This window comes from Poecilia mexicana, unplaced genomic scaffold, assembly GCF_051168715.1.
Source record: "Poecilia mexicana isolate PSO_F unplaced genomic scaffold, ASM5116871v1 scaffold_9, whole genome shotgun sequence".
Taxonomy (NCBI): Eukaryota; Metazoa; Chordata; class Actinopteri; order Cyprinodontiformes; family Poeciliidae; genus Poecilia; species Poecilia mexicana.
This window is the reverse complement of record NW_028263378.1, coordinates 15,378,019-15,390,844: the sequence shown is the minus strand read 5'-3', so window position 1 is coordinate 15,390,844 and position 12,826 is coordinate 15,378,019. Positions and strand designations below refer to the sequence as shown.

At 38.6% G+C, this 12,826-nt stretch overlaps 1 protein-coding gene across 1 annotated transcript in view; it reads right to left on the bottom strand.

Annotated features, from left to right (window-relative positions):
- Nucleotides 1-12,826, bottom strand: part of LOC106924503 (prune homolog 2 with BCH domain) — a 40,239-nt gene that overhangs the window by 22,093 nt on the left and 5,320 nt on the right. Inside the window, exons 2-6 of the mRNA XM_014998242.2 lie at nucleotides 11,544-11,645; nucleotides 10,312-10,514; nucleotides 9,799-9,965; nucleotides 8,405-8,539; nucleotides 7,425-7,513 (exon numbers count right to left, since the gene is read on the bottom strand). Of these exons, the coding sequence (XP_014853728.2) occupies nucleotides 7,425-7,513; nucleotides 8,405-8,539; nucleotides 9,799-9,965; nucleotides 10,312-10,514; nucleotides 11,544-11,645 (696 nt within the window). The remainder of the gene's footprint in view (nucleotides 1-7,424; nucleotides 7,514-8,404; nucleotides 8,540-9,798; nucleotides 9,966-10,311; nucleotides 10,515-11,543; nucleotides 11,646-12,826) is intronic.

Sequence of the window (12,826 nt, the reverse complement as noted above, 5' to 3'; positions counted from 1 at the left end):
CACATGTGCGCTATATACCATTTGCAACACACACACACACACTCCCATACTAACAGTCATCACCTCCTGTTCACACTCAAGCTCACACAAGAATATTACTGCTTATGAAGTTTTTGGAGAGGAAGACAGAAGAGGGGAGGGTGGCATTTAAGTTTGCAGGCAGAAACCCAAATGTCTCTCCGTCGATTTCATATGGGCCCTCTCCACATGCTTCACTCACTCAGCTTTAAGTGTAGAGATCTGGGGGCCAAGATCTAAGCACTGTCTCTATAAATGTTTTGCTTTGTTATTTGTTTGCCCTCAAAACCCATGGAAGCCACAGGGGGAGAATGAAGATGGGAGAAAAGACGGAGTCAAAAGATCTTGTTTTCTTCCTTTAGATGAGATGATGAGGACAAAACATCAGTGCAAGATATGCAGGATGCAGAGAGATGACAGTGGTGTGCAGCAGTTCTCCAAACTTGTTTAAATAAATGATATGTTTTTGTGCAATGTCTTATTGTATCCAATAAATTTGAATCTAGGAGTGGAATAATGTTCTTAATGGACTTCTTGTAATAGAAACAATTGGAGTAAGTAGAAAAGTAGAAGAAACAGGTTAAGGATGTGAAAATATTTATTCCAAATTAGAATTATTAAATCATTACCCAATTTACGAAGCCTATAAGTAATGTCTATCTCACAGTCTATTAAGTTATTTCCTCACTGCACAGAAAACAATAAGAAATCAAAGTATTATCCAGTAGAAATCTAGAGAAAAGGAAAGGCAGGCGGGGCACCCTGGATTCCTGGTCTTCAATCTTAGTCCCTAGGAGGCCCACCCTGCACCTGCTGTCTCCCAGTGCTTCTCATCAGAAAGGCATTTACCAAGTGCCGTGGCTGCGGGCCCCTTCATTAGCGAGCATAATTATTTGTGCAAGTGGTGTAGGGCAAAACTGGCCCTGCATAAACAAACAGAAGGGCCGGAGGACTATGAACAAACAACACATTAGAGACGTCGCCAAATAAAACCCAAAACTAAGCTTATAGAGGGAAGGACATATATCTCTAACCCGTACAAAAATAAAACAAATTTGTTTAATTAGTGAAAAAAAAAGTTGTTTTTGGACAAGCAACAAGGAAGAAATCCCAGCTGAGAGCAATCTCTCTTCAAATTATATGATTCTTTTGTCTTCAGGAAACAGAAAGGAGTTGAAAAGTGAAGTACAAAGCAGTCAGGATGATGAACTTCTTTTCAAAGCTCTGACAAAAATGACTTTCCTTTCAGACAGAAGAACAGAAATGAATTAGACCTAAAAGTGAGCTAAAACTGATTACACACAGATTATAATCAGAAATCAGTTTATATGTGTTGTTGTGTATCATATCTTTGTGGACCAAGAGTCTTTTGAATAAAGCAATCAATCAATTAGTACCTGGATTAAAAACAAATGACATTAATCACAGATTCCACAATTTAGCACTTTGTTATTTGTATGGTTGTCAAAGTCTATCATTATAGCCAGATAATCCACCTCTTCAGGCTGCTTGCAGCTGCAGAAAGTTGTACTTTACTACTAAGAGTCCTTTACTTGCATCTATAGGTAAGTTTTGGGAATGACGGAAAAAACAGTGAATGTTTCTGTTAGACTGAAGGTCCATAAAATAAGTTATTTTTTCCATCAATAAAATTAAGAAAAATAAAAGTTTCATTAACTTGGGAGGATTTTTCCACTATATAGGATTATTTAATCCCCTCATCTTTTACCCCCATTTCTGTTGTTGAAGTTAATAAAGCAATAAGAAGATTTAAAAAAAAAAATCACAATAAATATTTGTTTTTCTTTAGATGTTTGGGCAAACCAACTTAAAGAGAGGGCACTTTTGGAGGCAGACCTCTCAGAAATAAATGGATGCTGCCTTACAGAAACATGTAACTAAACTAAGATCTGAAATCTGAAGCATCGACTCGGAAAAGTGATCAAACTCATTGAACTTTCTCACATCTTGTGAGGTTAAAACATTCAACTTCATCAACTATGTGGAGTCGCTTTTACTGTGATTCATCAGACCAACTCAAAGCAGTCAGTAACTGTATAGAGGAAGGATATATTTTTAATATGGTTCACAACTAAAACACCTCCTTTTTTCTGATACCATTGAACATGAATATTCAAAATATCTTTGAAAGTCACTGCTTGAAAAGCTGAAGCCTGGTCTCTTTAAATAGCTGGCAGAAAATGGATGGATTGGGATACAGAGAGGTAAACAAATACACACACAGTGGTCAGACTCACACAGAACCACAGATGATTGATTCTGTTTACCACACAGTAAAAACAAACAACATTACGATCATTACGGTATCTTGTAGAAACAGTGGATTATTGCATGGGCGCCAAGCAGGAAATAAAACTACAAGGAGTTCTCTAAAGTACCGAAATGAGCGGCGCTGAAATGCCTTTAAAAACAGAAAACAAAGAATTGTGGGAACATATTGCAATTCTTGGACGTCCATGTTAATGTAAGCAAAAACACATTATTCTCATGTTCGGGAATCTGTGTGTGTCTGAGGGCTCCTGTCCTTCCCACAGTTCATCAACCCCACAGCATGACGACTCTTCATCCAACTGCAGCCTCATCTGCCAGCGCTAATTTTTGGGCTGTGAAAAGCTCCGACACACACCCTCTGACACGACTGTGGGAAGATTGTGTTTTTGTTGCAATCTGCATTCATTAATTCGAACTCTGCCTATCTGAGCATAAAAAATAAAAAAAAAAACTTTTACACCATCAAGAAAACATGTCAAGCGGGGTTTGCAGCAACTTAACTTGTGCTTCTAACTTTCATTTCTTTTACATTGTCAACTGATTCAACCTCTATCGTCTCATGTAAATTATTTTTAAAAGAAAACATAGATGCGTCGCTGCCACCACAAGTATAAGAGCTAAATTTGGTCAAATATATCCCCTTAAAATTGTGGCCCAAAACACTTAAAAAAGCACACACACACACACACACACACACACACACGCACACACACACACCCACACACACACACACACACACACACACACACACACACACACACACACACACACAAAATAAAATTGAAGCTGTTCCTGAACTGTTTTTGATAGAGATCTCTTTGGAAAAAAAACAAGAGACAAAAAAAAAACACCCTGAAGTTTAATCCACAACAATCCGAATCTGTGTAAACGCTTATGATCTTGAAGACTGAAAAAAAAAACACTTATTTATCTTCTAATAATACACTTTAAAGTTGGCTATACCATGGATTTATGGACTAGAAGGCATTACCTAAAGTCTTACCATTTCCCATACCAAATTTGACAGCAATAAACTAAAAAAAATTTTTATTTTGTCTAATGATACACCTACATAAATGTTTATTAAGGGCTATGACATTCAGTCACTCTAATAGATTAAATGCATAGAACCAGTGTGGAGCTGATGCCAGCACCAAGTTGAGGCTGCAAAAACCACGTCCAACTTTAATCTGCATTTAGAAAAGAAGCATAAAAGTTGTTGAAGTTAATGTAAGTGATGCCACAAAAGCACCCAGGCGCATTAAATCTAAATCTGTACCAGAAATACGCATGATTTAAAGCCTTCTGAGAGCTCCTGATACAGGTGAGACCTCTAATGCTGTATATCCCTACAGACGTCCAGGTAACAGTTTTCCATCAGTCAGATGTCTTCTGCTTATTCCAGATTAGGTCTAGGAAGGACATCCAGACGCTGCTCCCTAAAGCGAAACGCTCCAGCTCACGAGTGAAAACCAAGGGTTATAACTCTGTAAAGGGAGGAATTATGATCAAATGCCAGCCTACTTTAAATTACTCCTCTTTTTCTCAAAATGTAGACGGGTAGTTCAAGTAAAACTTTGCCTTTTAGCTCAGTTCTTTCTTTGTCAGCTATGCCTGATTCAATGCAGATGGCCCCCAATTTACTTGCTCATCTCCGTCGTATCACAAGACCCCAGATACGTGACGACCTCCACTTGAAGCAAAGAATGGATTACCACCAATTCAGTACATCAGTGTCCAGCAGAGAACCATGGCCTCCTCTAAATATATTCCATGCAAAATGCAGAAATCGCGCTCTCATCGATAGTCACACGGCGAAAATTGTGTCATTTTGTTCGTAGAGAGGCATCCATCTGCCAAACTCGCACAAGGCCTGGGTCGAACCATTTCGACAAAGGTCTGTGCAAAGTGTTGTGCAGCTGGTCATATGCAGCTCCTTGCTTTGGGTTAACCAGGACTTGATCACACCTACAGCCAAACCCGGGTACCAGTCACTCTGACAGCACCACAACAACTCACACATATTACTTCCAGGAGTGGTTCTGGAGCTCTCTTCATTTGCACTTCCATTGCTGAGCAGCACCCAGGCTGACTAATGTATGTTTGTACAGTAAACAAAAATACATTAGTCAGTGTGTACGATGTGTCCATATCGTTATCCCACACCACAATCTTTCCCTTTGCTAACTAGGCAATCACTGCCATCAAAACCTCTAACTCAGTCCTCTGTAAGTGCTGTCTCACTCACACACACACACTCATATATATACACACACACATACACACACACACACACCCCCACGCACACGCACACACACACACACACACACACATACACACACACACGCACACACACACACAGAAGTCTCTCTGACAAACACACAGCACATAAACCATTAAAGACTAATTGAATCTAATTTATTTAGTTTTCTGGAAAGAATCATTTAAGGCAGAACTTCCCTAAGCCCTCTCAATAAATGACTCTCATACCGTTTTACTCTCTTTTCAAACACAATTAAAAAATAATATATAAATATATACACATTGCAAATGACATGCATATGAGGAGTTCATTTTGGAGCCCGATCTCAGGTCATTAGTAACCCACCATGACGCTGTGGAGTTGGGGTCCGCTGGCGACACGCAGGCCCCTGGCCATTTATTCTATATTAAGTCTTTAATGGGCCCTCTCTCTCTCTCTCTCTTTTTCCCCCCCTCTTTTGGTTGTTCTCCGTCTCTATCTCTCCCTCCTGACACACAGCGTGTAGGCACAGCGCTGGTAAAATATGCACAGAAAGTCCGGTGCGCACACATGAGCAAAGCCATTCAAATGAATGGTTATTTATTCGCTAAACGAGGATCTGGGTGTTTAATGTTCCTTGGACGTTAGGTAGTTTTCTGGGGGAGGAAGAGCCATACCCCTACGGCTACAGACATCATTTATTTTACACATAGCCTAATACCGCACGCTAGGCAGTCGCTGAGAAAAATGGGCTTCGAGAAGGAAAATATAAAAGAAATAATGAATGATTTTTTTTTTTCTTTTTTGCTTAGTGGTGGGGAGAGTGAACACATTAGAGGTTGTAGCAGGGAGAGAAGCACGGGGTAGACTTAAAAGCTTAAACCCTACTTTGTTTTGTGTGTGTGTGAAGCAAGGCGAGCCAGCAACAGCGAAAAAAAGTCAACGCTAACGTTACACAAATGTGTGTGACAATGATGGGCCGTTTCGGTGTGCTTGTTGGATTTTTGAATATCAGCAGGGAGGATGGTGATACATCACTGTGTGTGAGGCTTTCAGGCCTCCATCTACATCTCATCAAAATGCAGAAGAATAAAACTTCAGAGGGGCTCCTCAGCAATAAAAAAAAACACCTCCAAAAAGTGATGCAGAGCAGGTGTAATGCAACCAAAACAATAAAATCACCAAAAGTAACTTTTTTGATAAATGAATGAAAAATAAATCTGCATGTTTTTGGGTTTTCATCTATCATTTAAAAGACAGGAAATCATTAGATGCTTCTAGGAAAAAAATAGAAGGTATTAAAATGCAGTTTAATCAGCATGGCGTATTAAAATAATTTGACTGCAGCTATTAGAGTTAATAACTCTAGTAATAACTCAAATTCCAATGCAAATCGTAAATTATTGGGTTTTAAAAATCCATATCTCAGGGAATAATAAGCAAATTCAAATACGGGCAGAAAAAAATATCCATGTGTTGTGCTGAAGAACGTTTCAGATTTGACCTTTCACCCACAAGAACTGCTTCCTCCAGGTCACTGGACCTGGCTTTTGCTTCAAAATGTCCTTTAATGAATTATTGACATTTAGTCTCTTTCCATCAAGACTAACTAACCTGTTAATTTATCTTCTGCCACCGACTAATCCCAGAGGACCCAGGAGTGATGGTCATGTCAGATTCAGTTGTTTTAATTGTTTTTGTTTGTTTGTTTTGCTACATTTATCTAATTTTGTGTGAAGTTCCTTCAGAATTTTACTTTTGGTTTTCCTCCATATTTGCGCTTTATTGACTTTCTTTAAGTGCTTTTTATCCCCAGTTCTATAAGTGATCCAGAGGAAGCGACATCCACATATTTAAAGTCTTTGTGCCAAGGCAACCAGTACTGCTGACCTAGTCTGAAAACTCAATTGTCAGGCTAAAATTAAACACTTTTTTAAACAGTCTGGACCTTTGAGCAGAAAACATGTACAAAGTAAAGATTTATTATCCGTATGTTCAACAAATCACACTTGTAAGGTTGACTTTCTAATCTGGTATTGTCGTAAAAGACTTTTTTTGTATTTTGAGAAAAACTATATTAGCACTATTTGAAAGTCTTCAGTACTTTGAAAATCTATATTGTGGATCATTAATTGCAGATTTTAAAGCACAATTTGTGACCTATGACCTCATTATTGTTAGTAAAAATGAATATTGAGTTGTATGTCAGACTGCTCTTAGTAATCTAAGACAAACAAGCAGCATGTGTAGATTAGTTTTTGGCTTCTTTTAGTTACTGAAAACTCAAATCAATCAATAAGTTTGACAAAAATGTAATGAAAAATAAAATACATTATTTAGCAATAAATCAAAGTAAAGTCTCCCCTTTTCATAATGTTTTGAATTTCAGTTCATGAAAAACATAAGAAATTCTGCAAATCATTAATGTCAGTTTTGGTTTTTCTCCACTGAACTAAGCTTGGCAAATGATGAAATGAAACTGCATGCTTACCCAGACTTTTCCAGAAAGCACAGGAACCTTCTAAATCATTTCTCACATGTTCTTTCAGTCAGAAAAACCAGCCTCTTTTAATAATAGTTTGCAGCACAGCATTAACATTAGATATTATTATTTAGATATGTTTGAGCTTAATCAAATCATTAGTAGGTAGATATTAACTTGGTTAATAATCTCGAATAAATTGATTAATCAGGTTCTGCAACATAACCCATGTGTGTTTTTGTGTTGATTCTACATAAATCTTAACTGTGAGGAAGCTACTGAAAATTGTTTGCACTTAAGACCCCTTAAATGCTAAGAAGAGAAATATAGCAGTTTAATTAAGCTACACATCCTTAAACCCATAGTTTGTACCAACAATAAGGAACGAACCTCCTTGTCTGTGGTCAGGGACGTGAGTGCGAGGGTCATCTCTCCATCTGTGAACTCCTTCAGCTCCATCATCAGCAGCTGCGATAACTCTACATCCGGTCAGCACACACAAACAGACTGACAGTTATATGAAAACACACACAAAATGATACAAAACAGTTTCACAACAGAAACAGAAAAACACCAGCGTAAATATCTTCACCAGAACCAAAGGTTAACCGGACAGATGATGCAATTCTAGATCTAAACCTCAAAACACTTAGAGGCCACCATGCTACACCGGCAGCTTCCACACTACGCTACTTTTATTGTAATTTGTGAATTCAAATTCAAAATACTTCACTGATCCCAAAGGAAATTTTTAACTCTATGAAATTTGAACTCTATAGAAATCTTAATTTTTCCAATTTTACACTGGACATGTTACAAGGTTCTGAATAAACACATAGGAATGGGAAAAAAAATACTTTAAAATTCAGATTGCATCCCTTAAACAACACTGCGAGTGCTTCAGAGACAAGAATCCCAAATAGTCAACCTAAAGCATCTTGGCACTCTTGCTGGGTGCACTAAAGTTCAGTTTCTCTTCACATTTAGTTCATTTAAGACAATTTTTGGAGATTTTAAATGTAGTAGCTTTATGCTGCAGAACAGTTGGCTTGGAGGTTTTTCACTACAGAGCCACACTGAGCAGAACACGGTTCGGTTTTCTTATCATGAGAGTATAAACTTTATTTATTTATTACAGATAACATACGTGATATGAAATGTTCAACGAAATAGCTTTCATAGGCCAGTCACACTGAAGCAAGCTCCTGGCAACAAATTCAGATTGAGGAATAATTTTGTATTTTTTGTTGGCCTTAAACAGCGTAAAGAACTTAAAGAGTTTCAGCCAAATCCAAACTATCACAAATTTCCTACAAATCTTTTTCTTTGTTAATTTTTTCAGGTATAGTCCAACATATTTTAAATTGCACCTTGTTGCTTCACTTCATCGGGCTGATCAACAGTGACATCACCCCACTCCTCCAAAGATCTCAGTAGGTCCTCCAGTTCTTCTGGGCCAGAGTCCTGTTTGATCCACAAAGCTTCCCTGAGGATCTCCAAGGCATCTGGAGACAAACAAAACAAACATGGAAAAACAAGGGCTTCAGTCAATAAATAGAGCAGAAGTTCTTGTTTTAAATAAAAATGTTTCATGTATTTCAAAAAATAAGTCCATCATATTGCAAATCTGACATTATTTTGTAAGACAAGCTTCTGTAAAATCTAGCTTGGCTTTCATCCAATAGGAAACCTCTGTTCTGACTTGTACACACACAGCGGGGTCTTTGTAAATCAATGTTGAGCTTATCAGGGTGCTGTATGAATGATTATGGAAGTATATCCATTATTAAAAAGTAGCCACATATAGTTTATACCCTCTACCTCCATAACACTTATCCGTCTTGGTTGGAGTTTGTTGTTGAGGAATAGAGTTGAGTCATTTCAGAATCAATGAATCAGTACAAAGATCTGTCACAAATTCATATGGGGCATGGACCACTTGGAGTACTTTATTCTCCTGCTCTGTTCATCAGTCTTTCCCGTCTTAAACACTGTGATTTACTCTATTTCTATCCATACACCTTCCCTGACTGACTGAATGAGTAGAAAACCAGCAGAGATACAGAATGAAGTTCAGACTTTGGCGTCACCATAGGACCACTGCTTTGAATGTCTTTGAGAGGACAGTAACCCAAGTACAATCTGATGTGTTTAATCTATTTCAGTACCTTAAAGAAGGTATTGAAACAACTATACATAGTTTAGGAGTATGTTCCATTTGTGGGGTCAGACACTGATGCTGGATGAGCAGGCCTGGCTCACAGTTTCCACTCTAATTCATCCAAAACATCTTCCATCGGGTTGAGGCCAAGACTCTCTGCAGGCCCACCAAGTCCTTCCACACCAAAACCACTCATCCACCTGCTTATGGACCTGGCTTTGTATACTGGTGCAGTTCCATTTAAGTTAGGGTTGAAGGAACTATCCCTAAACCGAGTCTAAAAAAGTCCAAAAGTCACCAGAATTCAATGATTCGGAGTGGTGACCTGAGTATATCTGGATTATTTTTTTTTTTGTAGACACTTTGTTGCTCTGTTGGGAGAAAACTACTTTAAAAGAGAGCATTTTTTAAAACTGCTTTGAAAAGTTACATTATGGGTCTCTGTGCACCTTTCTAAGCTTTTTCTTACCCAAACTCACCAACCCCTCTCGCTTTCCCTCCATCTCTCCTGGTGAGTGTTAAGCGAGTCATGTCAGGGGATTTGTGTGTGTCCTCCTTCATCGCCCCATTACTCCCCTCAGGGGGTGCCTTTTCCTCCCTCACCTCCGAGAAGCTCCCCCAGCGCTGCTCTGCTCTGCTCCACTGCGTCTTGAAGAATCTCTCTGGCGACTGTTGTCAGGGCGGACATTGCCCCATCATCTGCTGCGTCCTGCTGCCCGTCCTGATGGACCACTCGCAGGACACTGGACTCCACAGCGTGGTACTCAGAGCTAGGAGAGAGATAAAATAGGGGTGATATGGGTGTGGATGGCTGCAGGGGAAGAAGCCATAATTGTGAGGCATTTGTGCAAATGCAGTTTTCCTTCGGGTCATGAGATGAACACACAGAGGCCTGAAATACACATCTAAATCATATTTTTACAAGCCTCAGAGGACACAAGTTTCTAAAAGACAAGCAAGCCTTTTAAGACAGACATTTGTTTGCCAAGGGACTACTGCAAACTCTTTTGCAAAAAAATATATATACAAAATTCAACTTTTACGTGAATTATTAAAATTAGTTGAAATTAAATACAACTGAATTCAGAAGTGTGAATGTGATGTGCATTTACTCACCTCTCCAGCAGGCCATCTCTCAGCAGAGTTAGCAAAAGCTTTCCAGTGTGATGAAGATTCACTAGGTCTATGTCTTCCCTCCATAACAACGCGCTCTCACTAATTTTCACCCTGCGCAAATACCTGACGGTCTCCTCCGGCAGCTCGGTGCTGCACTGCTTCCTGCACAGCAAGGGTACACACACTCCACCTGAGGGTTGCTTCTAGATCACACAGAAACACACACAGAGAAACAAATAAAGCAGAGTTGGAGACAATGGTGGTTCTTGTATAAATGGAGCCCCGTTCTGCCGTCCCACACTCTGACCCACTTTCCTAAAAAAAAGCCCAAACAACTTTTTACTATATCACCCATTAAAAACATAAATAACTAAAGAATATAAATCTCATAATAATTGATTGAAACAGACTGTTAACATAGTGTTCACATTTTCTCAATATAAAGTAATTCAATGCCAATTTTTTTTTAAAATTTGTTAAAATGTTATTTTTTTGCCAGATTGTTAAAAACACTCATGTTCTTTTTTGTCTTCAGTGGCGCTGTTGTCAATTTACTGTTTCGGTTCGTTGACCTGTTGCATAAAGCAGCTTTAGCCAAACTTTAGAAGTCAAACAGATGACTTCACATTTCAGTTCAGAAGACCTGAGTATGCAGAATGAGTTAATATGCAACTAGAAACTTTACATGCAACACTTTTCCATTGGGTCTGGTTTTATATGTGTCATGTGTGAGAGTTTACCAGAACGGACAGCTGCTACTAAACCATCTCTGAACCAGCAATAAACAGATAAACCGGGGTTTATTGTTTTACATAAAGGTTCTCTGAAATTAGTTTATTGTCAAAGACATGCATCAGATGTTTTATAAGGGTTACTGTCTGCATGGTGCACAGGTTGAACAAACAAAACAAACCTGCATCCTCGCTCTTCCAACATCGTACGTCACAGAAGATTCTGCTTGGGGACAAGTTTTATCCTCTTTTACAACTTGGCTAATGCTGTCATTCTCCTTCTGAAGATTCTTATTTATTTTATTTTATTTTTTTACTTTTTCTGTCTTTTATTAAGTGGAAGTTTAAAATTTAACATGTTAACTTAGATTTTTCTTTATCTAATGGAAAAGTATGAACATTTGTTTATACTTTTCCACTAACATTTCTCAAAGTGGAATGAAGTAAACGTCACTGTTAACTCTTCCAAGTTAGATGCGCGTTAGCTGTTGCTGCAGTTACCTGGCTGAGGTGCAGCGCTAAGCACAGAGTTGCGGCCACAGTGCCAACATCAGGCTCTGGTCCACCTAAAACTGCATGGATGGGACCCTCAGGCAGACCTGCCTGAAAAAACACACAAAGAATCTCAGTCACTCGTTCTGTGGATTTTATTTAAATTAATCAGAAATAGTGATGAATCAGTCAGCAGCACAGAATATTTGCTTTCAATAATCAAATACAGGAAGTAACTGGTTGTACGTGATTGCACATTATTGCATGATCTAAACGCTCATCCTTTCTCTCACACACACAACAGTGTATCAGTGGAAACTCACTGAGCCAGCATGTCTCAGCTGGATGACTGTAGCATCTTGAAACCCTCTGTATGAATTAATAATGAAACCACGGCACTGCATGACTCAGTTCAGGTTAGACAAGAGAACACTTTTGAACAGGGCTGGCAATGGTGTCAAAATCACTTAGAACAGCAAAGCAACAGGAGCTTATTTTACCTCTCAGTTTCATGGCTTGTCAGAGCAGCTATTAGTTCCACTGACTACGCTTAACGATGAGGACAAAATTTCCCCATTTCGAGTAAACAGACATTAACGAGAGCTGCACTGCAAAGATTAGGCATTCATCTCTGCGCAAGAAAGGCAGAAAATTAAGTCCCTTCCCTCATTTGTTGACTGGGATTCTTGGAGTTATCTCTGAAAATGGCAGATAATTAATGATCCTCCTGCATAATCCAAATAGGTTTGTACACAATGTTGCAATGTAAAAAGAGTCTTCATGAAATTCGAAATTTAAAAGTAGTTTCTAATAGGCTAAAAAGCATCCTGAATGAGCACATCTGTCAGCAATTTGAACATTTTTTTTTTAAATTCCAACGATTTGAAGTATGTAAGAACAAAATGTCTCGTTCTGTTTCCAGCTTCATCTCTCAAACTGATATGCTGAATCAACGCCCGCACAAACCCTGCCTGGAGGTTTTTCCGTTAATTACAATGCGAAATGTGGAAACAATGAATTCACTGGTTATCTGAAGTAAATCTTAATTGCTTTGTAAGATGTCAAAATGCGAAAAGAAATACAGCAAAAGGCTGGTTTTATTCCTGTCAGGTCAGTGAGCATGAGTAACAGACGAGCAGAAAAGTATGTTTACAGTTCAGCCTAGTGCAGAAGAAATCTCACGACTTAACTTCTCCATATTTTCATATGTCGCAACCACAAACTTTAACTCAGTATTTAACTCAGATTTTTGTTATGACAAATAGAAATCTGAGAAGTGTGGCATGCACTTC